This window comes from Agelaius tricolor, unplaced genomic scaffold (assembly GCF_023055355.1).
Source record: "Agelaius tricolor isolate 1412-34295 unplaced genomic scaffold, bAgeTri1.0.p SCAF_10, whole genome shotgun sequence".
NCBI classification, from domain to species: Eukaryota; Metazoa; Chordata; class Aves; order Passeriformes; family Icteridae; genus Agelaius; species Agelaius tricolor.
This window is the reverse complement of record NW_027269270.1, coordinates 3,006,937-3,028,019: the sequence shown is the minus strand read 5'-3', so window position 1 is coordinate 3,028,019 and position 21,083 is coordinate 3,006,937. Positions and strand designations below refer to the sequence as shown.

At 38.2% G+C, this 21,083-nt stretch overlaps 1 protein-coding gene across 6 annotated transcripts in view; it reads left to right on the top strand.

Moving 5' to 3' along the window:
- Positions 1–8,835, top strand: part of NCKAP1 (NCK associated protein 1) — a 52,776-nt gene extending 43,941 nt beyond the window's left edge. For all 6 annotated transcript variants that reach the window (XM_071434405.1, XM_071434404.1, XM_071434403.1 and 3 more), the window contains 4 exons: positions 79–195; positions 4,031–4,140; positions 6,942–7,031; positions 7,662–8,835. In XM_071434405.1, coding sequence (XP_071290506.1) covers positions 79–195; positions 4,031–4,140; positions 6,942–7,031; positions 7,662–7,778 — 434 coding nt within the window. In that variant the 3' untranslated portion in view covers positions 7,779–8,835. The remainder of the gene's footprint in view (positions 1–78; positions 196–4,030; positions 4,141–6,941; positions 7,032–7,661) is intronic.
- The last annotated feature ends 12,248 nt before the right edge of the window (positions 8,836–21,083 follow it).

Sequence of the window (21,083 nt, the reverse complement as noted above, 5' to 3'; positions counted from 1 at the left end):
TCTACCTACAGCTGAAAGGAAATATTTCAAGATAACTTCTTTAATTAATAAAGAACTTTTCTTATTTTTGTTTTTTAGAAAACATTAGTCCAGAAGAAGAATATAAAATTGCTTGCCTTCTAATGGTCTTTGTGGCTGTGTCCTTGCCCACTTTGGCTAGCAATGTGATGTCTCAGTACAGCCCTGCCATCGAAGGTAATGTAGAGTCTGCTCAGTATTTGCTGGGAATGCTGTCCTCACAATAGTTCTGTTAGTGTCTTGAATGCATTCACCTTTAATATTTAATTGAATTCTATTCAATTTTATATTTTTATATAGATTATATTTATATATTAATATAATATATATATTATATGTATTTTTATTTAATTTTATATTTAATTAGAGTGAAGAAATTTAAAAAGCACTTAGCCTTAATTCAGGCAAGTTCTTCTTAAAGTACTTTAAAAAGCATTTACTTAACTCTTGTCGGAGATAACTCTTTCTATGAAAAATTAGTTTGGTACTTGAAATTTTCAGAATAGTTTAGACACTGCAGGGGGCAATCTTGTCCTTAAGTGGAATCATTCAAGCACACATGCTGCATTAATGAGTGTGACACTATTTAATATAATATATTCTAGTAAGTATTAATGTTTTAGTAATCTTTACATTGGCCTTGGGCCAGTCATACAAGGTGTCCTTTCTGTATTTTATGGGCTGTGTTCCTATTGCCAAGCATAAAGTTTTGGAAACACAATCTGGAAGGTGTAAGTGGTGAGCAGAATTATTTCCTACACAATAGTTCAACTTTCTTATTTAAAAAAAAAAAATCTTTGCCTCAACAAAATTCTTTGCATGTAATCCACAGTTTTCTTTCTTTTTTTAAGTTGAAAAAAGACAGTATTGTTCAAACACATACAAAAGTCACCTTTTGGCTGTTCAAGCTATTTCCTTTGTGCTGTGTAACATGACTCACATAAAGACCATGTTTATACTGCTTCCATTCTCTGGGATGTATGTTTTTTCTAATTAGTTTTGAAATTTGCATTATTTTTAATTTGCTCAAAATTGTAACTTACAAAATAAGTTAAACTGGCTTCTGAATATTGAAAGTACCAGGAAAATACCAAAAATTTAAAAATCTTTCTGTATCACTTAATGTAGTGTGCAAATCATATTTTTAGAGACCCAAGATTGTTGTTTTACATGGGATTAATCAGCCTTTTCTTCGGTTTTGAATTATCAGGGATCTGTTGACTCTAGTTTCATTTTAAAACAGGACATGGACTTCTCCAGTTGCTTAAAATGTTAGATAAATCTGATGTATGAGTAGAACTTGAATATTGCTTTGAAAATCAAAGAATTTTCAAGTTAAAAGGTTTTTCTGATGAATGGGGAGAGCAATCTGTAACCTGCAGAGCTGTTTTCTGTTATTTGGGCTCTTGAAGTATTTCTATTGCTCTTTGCAAACTTTTTCCAAATCATGACACTTGAATAAAAATCTTGGAATATAGGTGAGAGCAGGGAATATCTAATGTGATTGATGAGGTGCATGGGTAGAAACTTCATTGTTTGAAGACTGTCAGTTTGACTGTCTTTACTTACTCCAAATGAACTTGTTTATGTATATTTAAAATCACATCTCTTTAAAAATTACCTATAGTTTTGTAAAAGAAATCTTCTGGCAGCACTTCCTGCTACCAGTTTCTCCTTCAAAGGATCTTAGCAACTCTATAGAGTCTCAAAACCTGCATGGCTTGCCAGGGGGGCAGAACTACAAGTTTTACTGGTGTTTATATTTTCACATTTACCCCTCTGCAAATTATTTGCTAAGAAAATGTCAGGCTAGCTAGAGGTTCTCCAGCAGGTTAAATTTCAGGTGGGTTTGGCTTCCTCAAATTTCCTCTCTTCCCTAAATCCTCAACCTGCTAAAAACATGACTATCATGTTTTTAGCAGGCTGAAACAACAGATAATTCTTCTGTTGAAGATAAACATAGAATCTTCTGTCTGTTTTATATCATGTAGCTTAAATATTCCAGTTTATGTGGTTTCATTTACATTAAATAACTCTTAAGATGAAGTCAGGCAAAGCCTTGTTTCAAAGTGAGCTCTTAAAGTACAGTTAATAGATGACATGAAGCTGTGACTGGAGAGAAGTTACATCTTGCACTCCAATAAGCCCATATTAGAAGTTGTTCTGTGAGACATGGCCTGTGTATTACATAATTTTTTACTGAGTGGGCTCTTATTGAGAGGAAAATCTAGCAAAAGGTATACAGAAAAAATGTTCACTCTACAAAAATAACTGAACAAACAGAACAGACTTTGTCATTCCTGCCTTCCTTGCATAATACTACTTTTTCTTGTGTTCTACCCTTATTGTAGAACATCTGGCTTGAAACACTTAATATAAATGGTATTTCCAGAATGTGAACTTAATAAATTCTGCTTTATGAAGTAAATTCCCTGGACAAATCCTGAATTAATCCATCAACGAGTCACAGATTTGAAGGAGTTTCAGCTTTCTAATCTGGCAAGACATATCTCCCAAATACAGACAGTGCTTGGACAGCTGTAGCAATGTCTGTATTCCCTCTGTCTGCTTCAAGATCAAGTCTGTTTCTTCCACTAGTTCCAGATAAAGGCTCAAAGTCTAACAGACCTTTACTTTTGTTTCCAGTACAGAATCTGAACTGCTAGTCAAATACCAGGCTAGAGGTGTAATTTGTCAACTAGAGGGTAGAATAGAATACTAGTCTGCAAGAGCCCTAGCTCTTCTCTAAATACTTGAAACCTGGTGTGAATTGGAACACAGCAGTTCTTTTGCTGAATTCCCTTGTTGATGCTTTTCCTACAGCCTGAGACATAAAAATGAAATCTCTTGAATAAAATGAGCCTTTTCAAAGACAAATACATATTTGAATCAGAATTAAGCAGAAAATATTTTCTTGACCGATGTGCATGTAAAAAATAGGAGACAAAATTGGAGTATCAAATCTGGGGGCCCTGCTGAAGGAGATCCACAGGGATCTTCTCTGGGACCTACAGGTCAGCAAATTCACAGACCACCTGGATGGGGGGCTGAAGAGTGAGGTGAGAAAATCTATATATCATGTGAAGCTGTGGAGGGTATTATAGGAGTGAAGAGCTGCAGAGAGGTATGAACTGAGTAAACTGGGCAATAAAATGACAGCTAAAAGTAATTTTAGGTAACAATCGTGATGTGCATGGAGAAAAAATGGATTTTTCTCATGTGGAGTGATGGGGTCCAACTGACCTCACTGTTCAAGCATGAACTTGGAGTTAGGGTAAATGATTGAATGAAAAGATGAGCTCATTGCTCAACAATGGTCAAAAAATAAGAATCAGCATGCTTGAGTACTTGTTAACTCCTTCAAAGACCACCTCCTTTTCATATGTTCACACTTGCCTAAGATACTTGCCCATGTGTACATTAGTTTTGTATTAAAGTGGTATATTTGCTTAATTTGCCTGGAATAAATATCAGGTTTACTGAGTTCTTCTGCTCTCTGTGAAAACTGGTGTCATTTAAGCACCTTCCAGGGCTCTGAAGCCTGGGTGAATTTTAGGCAAGATGTTACATATGAAAGTCAGCAATAGAATACCTTTGTTCTTGAGTACCTGCAGATCTCATTGAGTGATACTGTCTGCGCATGAGATGTTCATTTACACAGAGGGGAAATAGTCAATTAGCTTGTGAAAATCCTGTCTTTTTGGCCTAGTCAAGTGTTAACACTTTAAAGTTTTGTAGAAACCAAATAAACTTCCAATATATCCCTTATTTCTAAAAGCCCCAGGTTGTTTCTCAGGTTGCTGTGACCATTAGGAGATGAAGGCAGAGCTATATTCTGGTGACTTTCCTGATAGCAAGTTCAGTGTGGAAGAGTTCCTTTCTCCCATTGTGTAAGATGCTAAAAGTCATCCTTTCATTGTCACAAGTCTCTTTAGTATTTGGTGATATTTTCCAAAGAATACTGTCTTTTCCAACATGGTGCTGAGGTGATTTGAATGTTTTTTTTGTTTAGGGCATTGCAACAACATTCACTGCTTGGCAAAAGCTATCAATCAGATTGCTGCAGCTCTGTTCACCATCCACAAGGGAAGCATTGAAGATCGTCTCAAAGAATTTTTGGCTGTATGTATAACTTGATTCCATTTATTAAAATGTACTGTTGATTTGGGATGCAATGTAGTTTATTTCATAGAAATCTGCTTTTGGTGCACAACAGACTATTTTCTCTATGTTTCTATATACAAGTCTGTACATAGATTGAATTTTGCACTAGTTCTTTATAAACACCTCTGTGTGATGTTGGAAAGTTAGAGGAGCAAATCAGTGCAAGTATCATAATTTTTTTCAGTACAATCTTTAGTATTTTAGCACATACCATTTCTCACATTGTGTGGCCCATGAGTGGAAAAAAAAATGTTCAATGCATATCAAATCAAAGTTCTGTCTAGCTGACTTCTTCCCATGAAGAAGTCAGAAGTAGTGGATACTTTAGTTAGCTACCTTCTTTAAAAAGTAAGATAAACTTCAGAGTGGCTTGTGGGTTGTATCTTTTGACATGCCTGCCCTTAAACATGAACAGCCAGGTAGCAGCATGTTGCAGGGTAGTTGGGAAAAGGAAATTTTTTATGCCTCAGAGTAGATTGAAGATGAAAGCTGCTGAAATCCTGAGTGATGCTTAGGAAAAAAAATTAGAAGTTTTTAGGTCATGATGACATGTTTTAAATACATTTTGGTGTGCTGCTTGAGTAGAAATGAAATTTTTTAAATGGCTCTTAATTAGGCCGTACTTAAAGGAGAGGCTAAAACAGCAGCATCACTTTAATTTAAAAAAATTACTATTGATTTTGAGTGGGTTTTGATTTTTCTATTTGATGTTAAAATGTGTGGAGAAAAAGCCCCTCCCTCTTTATTTTAGGTAACTTTCTGTAACTAGAAGTTCACAGAAACAATTTTTCTTTTTTTTTTTCCTTAAAAGAATCTTTCACTTGTGGAAATCCATTGCATTTTGTAAATCAGAAAAAACCCCTATGGCCATTGACCTTGTCTAATGCAACTGCTGGATGTAAAACATGAAAGAGAAATGGCTGTATCAAGTTGCATACATTTGACAGTTGAAGAAAACCAGTATAGTTTCATATGATAAAAACACTTTTGGTATGAGGTTCGCATTCTTTCAGTGTTTATGGACTACTTTCAGACCACTGCTTTTACTGCACAGACTATGACTTGATGGTTCAGATATTTTGTTAATCTTTCTTTTTTAACACTTACTGTTAGTCTGAAAGAAAAACATTTCTCTTGAGAAGGAAATTACTGCTGAAGATGATCTGCTTTCCTGTCCAAGTTAGTTAAATATGAAAAAAACTTAGGAGGTTTCTTAACGCTGATGAATATGTACTATGTATCTTTTCAAGTATACATATTGACTTCAGATGAAAAACTGATTCATGACAGCTTTTTCAGGAAGAATGTTGTGCAAAAGCTACTTTTAAAGTTAGTATTTTAATTTAGTATCCTTTTCTGGTAAACGTTTTTTTAGGAATGTTGTGAAAGCCAAAATGATGATTGTACATCTGAAAGTTGGAAGGGTTTTTTTTCAAATTTCTGTAGGGATGAATACATGGTGTATCAAGGCATCTATAAATTAAATATTTTACTATATTTTGTGATCTTGAGCTTGTAAATACCCAAATACATGTTAGAAGTTTCTAGCATATCTTCTAAAACTAGGATAACATGATTGCTTATGGCAATGCCATTTTCAACCTAGAGATAATATTGGTATGGGAGGTAATATAAAAGTGGATCTCCATGGGAGCTCCAGGGGCAGTTATGGAAGAATGTCCCCAAAAGCCCACCCACACAGGGTGAATACAGTTTTTACAACTTTAGCAAATTAGCATATTTGACAAAAAACATCAATTAGGAGGACAAGTGGTGATGCAATCCCCCTCAGCAGGTCAAGCCCCTTCTCTGGAGCCCTCCCTTGGTACTAGCTGCCCTCTGTTTATGAAAATGTGTCTCAAAGAGTTGTTCTCAACCCTGGTAGCCAGGAAGAGCCATGATAGCACAGGGGCCTTGTGCCCCCACGGCTTGGAGCTCTGGAATAAGTTTTGTCTTTCTGCCTGGGGAAAAGGCATGGAAAAGTACTGGGAAAATGAACTAGAATACAATAACAGGCTACAGAGCTCCAAATACATGTGTAAAGAATACAGAGAATACATAAGAGAAAAAAAAATACAAAAATCAATAGGCATAATTTCCCCCCCTTTTTTTAGAGAATAACAAGACTTGACCTTCTCTAGTCTCTACTCCATATTTAATCATACCACCAGTTTACACAACTGGCTAAGATACAGATGCTAACTATAACTACAGCTACTATGAATATTTTTTTATCCAGGCCCAGTTTGGTAACCATGAAGTGAGTGTATACTGAAGGTATATTGATAAAATATTATTTGTTGACAGTTGAGATGGCATTTCTTCGAAACTTCTTCTGTTGCAAAATGGGTAAAATTTCAAACAATAAATATCTTTATCACTTGAGACATTACAAAAATGCAGTAAGTTGAAGTGTATATTGGGAAGGACAGAAGTGACATCTTGATCCCCTGGGAGTTGTCATTGATTTCAGGAAACATCGTAATTGCCAAACAGTGATTACAACAAAAAGTTCTCTGCAATGAATTAATTTACTTTTTATATTAAAATAGCATGTGTCATTTATTAAACACTGCTAGGAATAAGCCAGTATGGCACATGGAGACTAAAGGCCAGTGGTGGTTCATGTGCTCAGGATTACTTGATTTCCTTTGCCATTATTAGTACAATGCAGAGTCCATTGGCTTTGTGTAACAAAACAGCAGAAGCTCATCAATGCTTTGTTTTATTTATTGCTTTGAAATACTCATTTTGTATAGCTTGCATCATCCAGTCTACTGAAGATTGGCCAGGAGACAGACAAAACTACTACAAGAAACCGAGAATCAGTTTACCTACTACTAGACATGGTGAGCATTTGTGTGTTTTATTTGTAGCTCACAAACCAGTGGAAATAATTTTATGTTGTTCTTCCTGGCATTCTCATGTCAGTATTTTTTTTTTCATTCCCCCAACATGCACATATTATTGCCATCATCCTTTATTGCTTAGAACATTGTATCACCATGTTCAGATAATTTTCACTGTTTGTTTAGTATTTACCATACATTTAAGAAACAGTGTTCAGAGTGTGTAGGAGAGAATCCTCTGTGCTCAGAGGATTTTTCTCCCAGTATTCAGTATCTTTTAGAAGATAACTATTTATATAGGAAAGCAAAATACTTATTTTGAGAAGCAGTGAGTTTAAATTTAAGGGTTTTTGTAAGTTGTTTTTTCATATATTAGTTTGTACTGTAGTTATATGTCAAGGTGTCTTTAGTTTATTATAAGTAGATAGTATCTGGGGAAATACTAACCCCTAAAATATACTATACATATACTGGGGAGAAGCACCACTATAAACTTGGTGCAATTTGTTTTCACTGTGAAATATGTGAGTGGTAATGTGATGCAGGCTGGAAGGATCTACATGAAACAGCTTATCAGTAGCAGGCAGCAGAAGGTGCTCTGCAAAACCTTGTGTTTCTGGTATTTTTCAGATTGTGCAGGAGTCTCCATTCCTGACAATGGATCTCTTGGAGTCTTGTTTCCCTTATGTCTTGCTGAGAAATGCATACCATGCTGTCTACAAACAAAGTGTTACATCCTCTGCCTAAGTATCTACTTACTGGAGATAAGACATAGCACGCATCTGTGTGGCCTCAGTTTTATCTGTAAACTGTGGAGCTATTTTACTCTATGGCCTGATGAACAGTTTTGTGAATTATAAACTTTTTCCATAAAGTTGTATTCCTAAACAGTGGTTTCTTAATATGGTTGTACTACAATATAAGCTTGGTTGATTTTAGGTTGCACACTTACGGAAAATTTCTTTTCTCATTCCTTTCTTTCTTTTTTTTTTTTTTTAACTTTAGAGCACCAGTTATGTTTTAAAAATACTACTTCTGCTATATGTTTTTTGATATTGATCATGCAAAACAAAAATTGCTTGTTTATTTCCCAGAAGAAAAATGTATGTAGTGATTATTTTACATAGAGTAGCTTTCATCTGTGTGTAAATTATTTCAAATAGGGAGAGTTATAAACTTGTACCTATTGTTCTTATTGAAAACAAATATTGGATGTGCATTTCTGTGAAGTAATTACAGCATTTCTAGTTTTATTTTGAAACGTTCACCAATCTACGTACTATGACACTATCTAACATTAAAAATGTTATAGGACTGCTTATCCTACAGACAGTGATCCTCTCCCAATTCTCTTAAACAACTGCAAGTGGTGGTGTTTGTATAAAGCATAGTGGAAATTTTTTTTAAACTAACTTCTGTGGTGCCCTGTTGGCATTAACACTACCATTGTACCCTGCTGTATAATAAACATTCTTACACATTTATCATATATTGATAAAATGTTAGCCCTTAACCACTTTTTATATGTTTTAAATTTTTGAAATTCAAGTGTACCTTCCATAACATACAATAAACACTAGACTGTATTATCTGTAGGTGAATTATTTTTAATATAAATGTTATCCTAGTATTTTAAGCTTTAACTGTGCTGTTGTGCATTGATTTACATCTCACAGTTCATTAAATATCAATCCTTAGAGCTTTTATGTGAAGACTTCTTTTAATCCTTCACCTTTTGCCTTTTGCGATAGCGAATCTTGTAAAAGGATGGAAGAAGGAATTAAAAACAATGTTAAAAATGTCACTTTAGTGCCATTATCCTTTAAATCTTATTTTTACATAATAAAGCAAGAAAAGCATTTATAGAGTATGTAGCTATGCCAGTTGTACCCATAGAAATAAGTGTATTGTTAAAGTATGAAACTTGAAATAATCCTAGAAGGGGCGAATGTTGCTAAAACCGTAACATCAGGCATGACTGAGACAGATGTATAATAGTCCCTTTTTTATCAGTCATGCAAATTGGCCTTGCAGGGTAGCATGGGCTCATTTAGCCTGAAAGCTGACCAGATGGTTGTGCTCTGTAATCCCTGATGTATAAAGCTGTGTGTTCCTCAACAGGCTCTGGACATTGTATAGAGCCCCTGTTCTTGGTGCAACTTCTGTGCATGCTGGTAACTTTTTCTGTTATGAAAGAGCTGTTGTGTGCTCAGTTACAATAGCTTCCTCTGTCCAGAGGAAAAAAGTACTGGAATAAAATTGTCCTAAGGAAGTAAGACAGTACATCTATATTTTTCCTAATTATGCATTTTATGTTATAACTATGGAAGTGTTTTTAAATTGTTAAGTTGCTACCATAATGAAGAAGTTTGTTCATAAAGTAATTAGGTTGAATGCAAGACTTATGAGTTCTTAAATATTACTCTGTAATATTTATAGTCTAATACATTCAAATGTTCTGATTTCAATTAAGATTTTGATTTTGATGTAGCCTTTTGTGGGAAAACAATGCCTATTTTCAAGATGAATTCTTGAAAAACTCAAGTTTAAGAAATAATTTTTGTGCTTTTAATATTTTAACAAAACAATTGTATCTGTCCATTTGCCTCAGATCCCAGATTTCCGCTGTCGGTGGTGTTAGTGAACCAAATCTAGAGAACAGGTAATCAGTGACAAACAGGTAATGAGTTCAGTATCTCTGCAAGAAGCTGCTTCTCACACAGTTGGATTAGATTTAGGCACGAACCTTTTAGACGTGGTAGTTTCTGTGGGAGTCCTTCCATGTGTCTGGCACACAAATCCCTGAGGTGATGCCTCTTTAAGTACACCACTCCTTTTTAACTTGGGCAAGATCAGAACAAACCACACAAGGGAAAAGCTGGGGAAGAATCATGTGGACTCATCCATGTGTTGGTTGGATTTGGGCAGGGCTGGAAGGGTTTCCTTGTTTTGTTCTTGCTGTATTTCTGTTGTTCCTGCTTTCAGCTGAGCAACCACAGGACTGTTTAGGGTTCAGCCTGCTCATGGAAGGCAGAGCACCTCAGGCCTACTCCTCAAGGCAACCTGTGTCCATGCACTGCACAAATTGTCACAAGCCTGGTGAACCAAGTTTGTTGGGAAGGAAGATAGAGAAGGAATTTTTCCTCTGGAGCCTGCAAGACCATGTCCACAACTTAGTAAGTTCAACACTTGCCACTGTATGTGGAGTCATCTCAGGTGGCCTTTTGTGCCATTACAAACAAAATGTGTTTGTAATTCCTGGAGCACGAAGCACAGATGGCTGGGCTGCGTTGGCCCCATATGGAGCCAGTTTGGATCAAATGTCTGATTCATGGGGGAGGGTTTTGCCTCATGTGAGAAACAGTGCAGAAGAAGAATGTCCTGTTGCTGCCCACAGAATTATTTTTACAGTTTAAAAAGATCTGTTTGCCAGGACAAAAGATTATCAGTGAAAGCAAGGGCTACTCCTAAACCTTTTTTTGCTGTAGTAATTTGATTTCTATATAGGAAAAGGAATTGGTAGCACTTGGACTGTACCACTTTTTATACACCAAAAGGCATTCTCCCAGAAAATGTTGGAATGAGGCCAGTGATTTGAAGAAAGATATGAGCCTTCTTCAGCAGGTCGTCATGGGCTTGTATGACTTGAGAACTTATTCATTCCAGATTCAGGAATTTCAGACCATAAGTAAATATGCTTGGCCTCTAAACTGCATTTTTTCCAAAAGCTTCCCTTGTCCTGAGATTCAGCATTGTGATTCATACTAAAAACCAAACCCTCAGTTACTTACTAGTAACTTACAAATTCTTTAAGGTCAGGTATGTCTGAACTAATGCTGTATTTTTATTTCCTGCTAATTACTCCCTCAAGCTGAATGAAACTGCAAGCTAGGAGTTTAGGTGTAGGAAGTCATCCTGTTCAATCAGTGAAAGAGATTTTTTTTAGCCATATGCTTCAAATTGGTCTCAGATCCAAATTCAAGCATCCTTTAACACCATAGTGCATTTTGGATAAAATAGAAATAATTTATTGCAGTTGTTTTCACTACTAAATGGGGCTGATAAACTAAAGACTGGAAGAATACATGGAACTGCTTCCATTTCAGTCCTTGTGGCTTGCCCTGAAACATGGACACAGCTGGCTGTCCATAGCAAGGTAATTGAACTGGCAGCTACACACACATATGAATTGGTGTCATGGGTAGGAATGCTTTTCAATGTTGTCAAATAACCAGCTTTCAAAAATACTGAAGTTCTACCTGTATTCTTCTGTAAATAAATTTTTTTAAATCATTTTAATGATAAAGCTAAATCATCCCCTGAAATGACAAAACTTTTTTGCTTTAATTGACCGCTCCTTGTGTGCTTTTGCTATTTGTCATGTTACAAAGTCTGTAAATATTTGTACTAACTCATAACAAAACCAAAATGTCCCCCTGACCTGTGTCCAAAACCATATTAATTTGCTGTTAGTCATGCTTTCTCTAGCACTCCTGGGTCAAAATGACCTGTTCACTGGATATGGTGTCAGTCTGTCTTAGACAATTCAGGAAAAGAATTTGTGAGTATTACATTCAGAATGAAAAGCCTCAATTGAGCTTTGAATGAAGTAAGGGTATTTTGAATAATTTCTCATGTAAACTTTAAGGTTGTTGCCCTGCTCCTGATCATAGTAATCTTATGAAGGGCCTTCTCACAGAAAGTGAAGGTAAGCAATAAAAATTGTACTGACACCTGTGTGTAGAGAGATGTGAGCTGCAAAGTTGCCACAGCTGTGTCAACCCCAGTGCTCATGGGTCCAGTTCACTTCCCACTGACCACAGACTTTCCTGTCTTGTCAGTGCTCACATCATGTGTCTACCAGCATGTGGCAAAGACCATATCACAGGTAACCTGCAAACTCTTCTTGCCCTCTCTGCCCTTGACATTAGCCTTTGATTCTGGCTGAATTTGAGGGAATCTCAATGGGCACCCAGTGCAGAGAAGTCTCATGTTTGCCAAAACCAGTAGTACATAATACAAATTCAGCTGTCTTTTTAACAGTAGCAAGGACACAATCTCAGCAACAACGAAACCATTCCTTGCACAGTCACACAAAGGAAAGAGAAGTATCACAATAAATGCACTGTAAACTAAGACTGTGTCAGTTATAGGAATACAGAAGAGGATTGCAAAGAAAAGGGAGGTAAGAGGGGAAAATGCTTATCACAGAGCCAGCAGAGAAGTTGGGAAAGACATTGCTCAGTAACTCTTGATTCCATTTTGTGACTCTGAAGTCACTGGATGTTTTGTGGATCAAATCTACATTGTATCTCACAGACTTCAGAACTACATTTAAAAATTTCAGCTGATGTATCCTCTTTGTTCCATACTGCACATGAAGCAAACTTATCCAGCCTTAGGTCTATTTGTAAATAAAGGATCCTTGTAAGTGTAAAACTTCTAGGTGTCTTATCATGAGCTTTTGTTTGCCAAGACCAAGCCAGCAGAACTGGATAGGACCATCTCTCTCATGGCTGCTTGTCATGAAGCACTGAAGGAGCTATGTGCTGTTTGGATTTAGTTCCAGGTATGTCTAAACTGGGAGATGTTGAGTGTTACAGTGAGATCAGGTAAGTGAACGAGTTCATCTCAGCAGTTTCTTATTTTGGATAACCAATAATTTCAAAGGGCTGAGAAAGAAAGTGGGTTGAGCCTGTGGCACTTGCTTTAGAGGTAACTTTATTAGGGAAACAATTGCACCACTGTTTCCAAAACCTTTTCTTTTTTTTTTTCAATGAGTGCTAAGAAAATATGTGAACTTTTATCTAGTAAAAGCTCAAAAACAAGCATCAAGGAAATGACAATGCATTTGAAATTTATCATATAATACTAATTATTTGCTGGCTAATCCATGGTCCTCCAGGCACTGCTTAGGGGTTGTCTCAGTCCTTTGCTAAGGGGTGTTGGGCTCATTGGGTATTTCATTAGTCCTTAGTGGGCAGGTAAAATACACAAGCTTTTCTAAGTCACAAAGAATTGATCAAGTTTCTTCCTGCCCATTTAAACTGGCAAATATTTCTGTGTATGCATGTGAGCTGCATTGCTACAAAAGGATTTGTGTTTCCAATTTTAGTTTGCAAGCCTGTGGCTTCAGGGAGCGGGTAAAACACAGCGTTGTTTGTAAGAACAAAGGTTCTATAAAGGTGGGGGCAAAAAAACCCCAAACAACACACCCTACCCTGAAAAAAGCTTGTTGCAAGGTTAGTTTGATGGATTTTTTTAAAGCAATACTAGGGGAGGGACAGCAGAATGGCCACACTTAAAACCTGTAAATAATTCCTAGAAAAATGGCACTAGCTTTTTCCCTTGGTCTTCATTGAGCTGTGGAAGTTTGTTGAGTAGAGAACTAAAGCACCTTTAAAATACTTAGTTCTCAACAGTATTCTCATCCTTATTTTTAACCTTTTTTAAAAAATTATTAGTTAAAAAAAAAACTTAGTATCATCAGGATATAAGTGGAGAAAAATAAGCATAGTAATAATTTACTGGCTCTGATTTTTTTTCTACCACAACTAAAGTGTGTGTAGGATACAGAACTGAAAGTCCCAGAGCTCCCAAAATATCCTTCAAATCACTGTTTTGAGGGGGGTAGGGCTTCAGCATAGCCTGGTGCATAGGAACTATAAATCAGTAGATATGCTGTGGACTGCTGCAAGTGTCTAAAAGATCTGGTGGGCAAGCAAAGGCTTCTGCAGAAAAAGAATATTTTCTAAGAGATTGGACACTTAGTTTAGACTAGGCTGTGGATTATGTTAATGTATAATGGCTTCACACTGAAAGATTGTGTGGATTCATGCTCATAGACCACCTGCTCTTCCTTAATTTTGGGGTATCTTTCTACTTTCATTGCTATCTCTCACAGAAGTAAAAATAAAGTGGCAAAACATGGAACACCGTGACAAAGTCACAGCAGCAGCTGCAGCCTCAGCAACTCTCCCCAATTTTAAAGCTTTTCAGTAAATCAGAGATGGGATGAGAAACTGAGTTGTGAAGTTAAAAATAAGCAGCCAGGAGCTACTCATGTGAAAAGGCCAGCTGTGCAAGGGTCTGACAGAGCACCAGGCAAGTGAGCACACAGGTAAGGCAATTGGGAACCTTCATCTGGGAGAATTAAGAATTTCTCTGTGTGTTAGCTTTTTAACATTAAATTGTTTTACATGGCTAGATTTCATAGTTTTCAGTTTGCTGGAGCATCTGCTGTTTGTACGGCTCAACAAGTGTGTAAGGAGCTCTCAGGAAAGGTGATTCTTCTTCCAGATTTGCTGAGGTTTCTGTAGTGAACCCTTAGAGATCTCTCAGTGGCTAAAAACACAAGTAAAAGTACACAGAAACTGGGCTGGCTTCAATTTATAGGTATTACTTGATCCCTGGTGCATCAAACCAAATCAGCTCCCACTGAAATGAGCCGTGAGGCTGAGTTTCAGCACCTGGTGATATTGGGCTGGTACTGCAAAACTCAACTGTTTGTGCAGGGCTTATTTTTAGGCATGAGTATGATTTGGCACTTAGTACTGCAGGGCACTGCTAATAAATCTGGGTAATGCTGCAGCAGCAGAGGCAGGCTCAGGCCATGCAACCAGAGAGGCTGTAAATCTGAAATAGTAAATTTATGGTTTAACAAAATTAAATTCAGAGTGGTTATGGCCTTTAAGCTAGGCCTCTCAAGTTCTTTCTGCAGGGGCCAGACTAGAAATGCTGTGTAATGTGTAGAATATTATAGACCTCTGTGGGTTTGGGGTTTTTTGTCTTAAACACTCCATCTGGAAGCAATTATAACTTGGAGAGGGTTCAGTGGATGTGGTTGTGTCTCTGTCGTGGCCCACAGTGGGAGAGAAGGATGTATTTTTTATTATCCTCGTGGTCATTGTAATAGGGTATAGCAATTTGTCACATTAGAGTAACAAATTGAATGCATATTGAAATCCAATGTCTGTACATAATGCTACCACGGGTGTTATCTCACAGTCATAAACACTTGAGCAGGAGTTTAAAGCAAAAAAATGAGAAAAACCTGTATGTTGGCAAGCAAAGCAGCCAAGCATACTCCTTTGTGTCCCCTCCTATGCAGCAGCAGGACAACCAGTGGAGCAACAAGTGCCTTCAGGACACTAATTACATGTCAATCAGTGCTGTTAAGTGACTGTGGATGGTTGTTCATCTTTGTCCTGGGAAATTGGTGCATTAACACGACGAGGAACAGTGGAATTAAGTGAAAATGGAACTACTTTGCTCTGAAACACATGCAGATGCTTTCCCAGTTTGAAGTCCAGGAGCTTAGGTACTGACTAACTACCTGTGCTTTTATTGCCTCTGAATTTAGGCAATTTAATTTAATTTTTCTCTGAATTTAAGATGTGTTCTCATTTTTAAGAAAAAATGGCAGTTGCATCCCTTGCTTTAAGTGATTGCACCCTTGGTGCTAAACCAGAGGTCAGGAAAGCTGTTGGCATTTGTAATTCAGCTGCACAAGGAACAGGAGCATTTCTGTTCCACCAAATCTCTTGGCTCACATCTGCACGATATTTTACAGTGAAAATGAGCTGGGAGGATTTGGGGGAAGGTTGCTAAGACACATCAGGAGGTTCAGCTTTCTGTCTTTTGCTCTAAGTCCCTTCAGCATGGCTTAGTGCTTTGAGAAACACATACAGCTTGCATTAAATCTGGCAGTGATTTCCCACAGAAGCACTCATCCAAGTTCCAATGTCCAGGTGGAAAATGAGCATGGCAGGTAGCAAATTTCAGTATTGAGAAGCTGTAAACTCTGACGTGGCCATAAAAATCTGGGAAAAAACCTAAACAGCAAACATGGAAAATCACTCTGCAAAATGAGACCGCTGTGGGAGAGATAGGCCAGTATGTGTTTGTGTGGATAGACTTAAAGCCTGTAATAGAGAATTAGCATAGGGTTGTCTTTGAAATGCATGTCAGTTAGGTTTCTTGGTGTTTAAAGATAAAGCAGCATGTTTTCCTAGTCATACTACTAATTTTACCCACAACATGGATACAAAACACTGGGCAAATAGTTGTTGTTTTTTTTTTTTCTGGGAATTCAGGAACACTGGGAATTTGAGCAAATATTACTAATATTTGCTAAAAAAAATCTAGAAGGCAAGCATACCCCAAGAGCAAGGGATAGTTAATAATGGTCTGTCTAATAAAAACAGCCCCAAATATTACAGTCTGAAAAACTGCATTAAAAGAATCTTTTCTTCCTTGCTACTTCCACACCATCCATGGACAAGCCTGAAAGATTATTAGAATAAGTTAATAGTCCCCTGTGTTTTATCTTCCTGAGGGAATTGTAACAAGACCCTGGCTGAAACAGGAAATATACAATAAATCCCATTTTTATGACTCTGTAAGTCAATGATTTTATGGTTTTAGTAACAGGCCTGTAAGAAGTATTTTAGGGTTTAGTTTTCAGTGAGTTGCATGGTTGTTTTTGGTTTGTGGTTCTGTGTTTGTTTTTCTAAGGCAGTGTATATAAGCAAATTAAATCACATGTAATCCTGAGATTGCCAAAGAAAGATTCAGGACAACAAAAACCTATTCTAAAGAAGTATTTTTCTCAGCTAGTTTTATTCTTGGGAATGTCCTGAATAGATACAGTCACACCTGCACCTTTTTTCCAGTTGGAATGGGCAGGACCAGACCATAAAGAAGTCTTGGTTTACAAACAGCAGCCCACTGGGTCCTTGGGCAGCCTGAACCTCTGGGATGATGGGCATCTCCCCAAGCACAGAGTGAGCTTGCATCTTCTGTAAACACTGCCACAGGTCACAGATCTGAGGGGTCTGGCAGAACATGCAAGCTCAGAGTGGAGAGATGACTCATTTCATGTCACCTAGAGCTTACAGACTAATGCAGGCTCTTCCCTCCAGTGCTAGTGAAGTTTATGGTATCTAAAATACAAATGTGCCTGCACACAGGCCTCTGCAGCTTCAGGGCCAGGAAAAATAACACCCTTCTGCATTTTTTTCCCTGATCTCTGATTTTCCCTTTCTGAAATTCACAGAACCATACAATGGTTTGGGTTGGAAGGGACTTGAAATATCATCTCATTCCACCCCCTGCCATTGGTAGGGACTCCTCCCACTATCCCAGGTTGCTCCAAGCTCCTTCCAACCTGGCCTTGAACAATCACAGGCATGGGGCAGCCACAGGCAATCTGTGCAGGGCCTCAGCACCCTCATAGGCAAGAATTTCTTCCAATATTGGATTAAACCTGCTCTCTTTGATTTTGAAGCCATTTCCCCTTGTCCTGTCACTTCAGGTTTGTTTTAGACACATACTCATTTCTCAGCCACTTGTAGAGTATGGAATTAAATGCATCCACAGTAAGTACTTAGTACCTCTCCTCTTAGAAATGTAAATACAGATTTGTTGATCTGCTGAGCTCTGCCCCAAGCCAGAGTAGGTGGGACATGTTTTGAGCTGGTCCTTCACCCTCCCTGTGCCTCCTCTGGCCTAGAAGCACCCTTTGCTTATAGAGGGTGAAGTGTGTGTATGGGGATGTTTCTTATCTCTAAAGGGACACTGTAACACTCCAGGACAGAACTGATGCTGACAAATATACTTGGGACTAGGATAAAACTGATGCTAACAAATACACTTGGGACTGCCTTGACTGCAGCATGTTAATCTTGACCAAACCTGTATTTCTTACTATTTTGTGTTTCTTACTATTGCAAAGAAAGCTTCAGATTTCAGTTTTATTTTTTCAATGAGGTCGTATTTCTATATTTCTATCCAGTAACTTAGTTCCAGCTTAGATTTGAAATGCATGTATTTCTGTATTTCAAGCCATGAAGTTTTCCTGATGGACAGTTCTAACAGTGGAGCTGGACATCAGAGCATCTCAGAAAGCCAGCTCTTGCTCTCTTAAGCCTGTTGCTGTTTATCTGCCTCCTGCAAGAGAAAAACAAGGAGTGGGGGTGGAATAGATAGGATAAAGGAAAAAATAACAAAGAAATAAATTAATGCCAGGTGTCTGGAAGCAGTTCCTTACTTAGCTTCCTTTTGGGGAAAGGTAAAACAACAAACCCCACAATCCCTTTTTATTTCCTCTGCAGCCCTCCTCATTCTGCTCTGTTTCTGTATCCCCAAATAAAGTTGGTTGGCTGTCCTCAGAGCTGTGAGGGTTATCCTGCCACCTCCTGCTGAAATCCATCCTCATGGCACTCCAAGGTAACCAAGCTGGGGTTTTTCTGGGGTTATGGATGAGTAAGTTGGACTTCAGGCACTATGCACTGTTGTAGGTTACTGTGATTCTTGGGGGGAATAACAACAATAATGATAATAATAATAAAACAACCAACAACTTTTTCTGTAATTTTTATATGAGCTACTCTAGAGGCAAATCCCTGCCTTAGGCCTCAACCCCACTGAGTTCTTGTTTATTCTAGGAAATGACTTAGTGTGATACTATGGGCTGTATTATTATTCTTTAAATTTATAGGGTTGTACCAACCCCCCCAAAGTGTACCATGAAACTCACAGGCATGCAGTGTTGATCTCAGTCTGCTGCCTGGGCATACTTCTATTAATAAATTCTTACTGGTCATGCATGACATCAAGCTGACAGAATGATGATACCATAATTCGACTAAACCCTTTTGGAGTTTTCCAAGATAAGGAATTTGATTGTTGGCACAACCCAGCCCCAGAGTTTTAGCACTGCCCTTGTTGATGGAAGCTGTAGAAAGAGATTTTTTTCTTCATAAATCTTAAGAAAGTGTTGGGAGAGAAGGGGGTGAAATTCCTGAGAGCACTGTGGTAGCACCCACTGAGTAAACGCTACTTTGTATTTTGAGACTGGTGGAAAATTTCAGGTACCACAGCACATGCTTTCTCAGCTAACATACAAACTCCCAAATCACCATTTTCAGTATGCACACATATTATAGTTCCAATTAGCAGTGTTGGTGTTGTGCAGCAACTGCATGTGAAGACAGAGAGTAGGTTGGTAGCTCGCTCTTTTCCTCTAGCCATTTTATTTTCCTTCTAGTGTAACTCTACCTGCAGAGCACAGCACTGTAGCTGCATTTTGATAGTGTGAAACCACAGCCCTCATCTTCACTGTCTCTTTTTCTGCTTTACCAGACTCCTCCTCTGTTAAAAAGAGGTGTCAAGACTGACCATACTGCTTCTGTGTAAGAGAAAATACCTTGGCAGACACAGGGGGGTGTAAATGTTTGGTTAAAGTAGCAATGTTTCAGGTCAGTAATCAGATTGCCTAGTTCCAGCCAGAGGTGAATTTTTACCACCTCGTATAAGCTGATTTACAGTGGAAGCATGAAGAGGTAATGAATGCAGACAGCCCTGCAGGCCAGCAGCCCCAATCCTGCCAGCAGCCCATCCTCTCCCAGGCACCAGCTGCACCAGCAGCTTGCCAGCAGGGCAAGTGGGCAATGCTCTGCCAGCTCAGTGCATGGGAGGTATCAATGTTCACACCAGCACTGGGAGATGTGAAGCCAGGTTGCATAGGAATGTGTTTTAATGTTTGTGATCTCGTGGGGATGCCAGCATTTGCTGTTCTGAAACAATTTTCAGTAATTTTACTCTTTGAGTAAAGAAGTACAAGGTCATCTCATGTAGATCTTGTAGACTTGGGGCTAAAAAGTTAAGCTTATGGAATTGGTAGGCGTATTGCAAGCATAGGAATATTCACTATTGTCAATGCTTTTTCCTGCAAAGCATTACAGGCAGTGGATCTCAGGAAATGTTTTTAAAGCTGGTTTGTGTAATTATCAATTATCAATCTGGAAAAAAAAAATCCCAGAAGTACAAGAGCAGAGATGGGAGAATTTCATATTGAAGTGGAAAATATGTTAATTCATGTCAATAGGTGCTTTGCATTGCTCTGGCCCATTTCCCTGGACTCATTCTTGGGAATGCACTACTCTCACACTCACTGCTGTCAGGTAAGGTCCCAATGTATTCAGTTCCAACCACCTGGGTAAGGTTTTTATTACACCACGTGCTTTTAAAACATGTATTCTAGGGAAAACTCAAGCCTGAGGCTTTGCTATGACTAAATTTGAAGAGCTAAGAGGATGAGTAAAAACAGTTCTCTCTCTAATTCCCCCTGCAGAGGAGTAAACTTCCCTTTGCAGGCAAAGCCCTTTCCCTTTTCTTTGCCTTCACAGCTACTTTGAAAGCCTGGATGCAGGCACAGGGTCATGGGCAGCCTGACTGATGGCTCCTAAGGCTGTCACATGCATATGTGTGTGAACATTTCTGCCTCCCTTTGAGGCCCAAATTTTCTTCTAGAAGTGCAGGGAACAAGGTTTGGATCTTTGAAATCAGCACCTGCAGTGGTGGGCAAATAAAAGGTACCTGTACTCCACTGGCCATATCACAACTCCTTGTTTGCTTGGCGTGTGCCTTTGCTGGAACAAGGACATTAGCAGCTGGGTTAAAGGGATTAAGGTTTCATCTGCAGTCATAAAGTGAAAAACTGCAGAAAAGCCTTCTAGGCTTAGGACCCTGTGTTTGTGAACCTTGTATCCATGGTTGCTTTCACAGCTTGTTCACATTTTTAGGCTGGTTTCTGAGCACTGGCTTATGGTAGGTGTGTTTCTACTCACAGGTTTGATTTAGGGGCAGAAGCTGGAATAATAAATGTGTGATTGAGCACTTGCTCGTAGGTTTATAACTGGAAAGAACTTATTCAGCTAATAAATGTCAGCTTGTGTTCTCTGTGCAACCTGGTCTAGTGGTAGGTGTCCCTGTCCATGGCAGGGGGTTGGAACTAGATGATCTTTAAGGTCCTTTCCAACTCAAACTGTTCTGTGGTTCTATGATTATATCGAGGCACATTTTTCCAGATCAAGTCAGACCTCCTTTTGCTGCACCACTGTTTTGCAAGGTATCCTAAACAGTATCCAGCCTCTTCATTTTTTTTTTGACCTTCTGTAAAGAAAGCATCCCCAGCTGCTGAGCTGAATTTCCCTCATTTTTAAGCCTCTCAACATTATTACTCTCCCCTAAAACTGCTCACCCATTGCT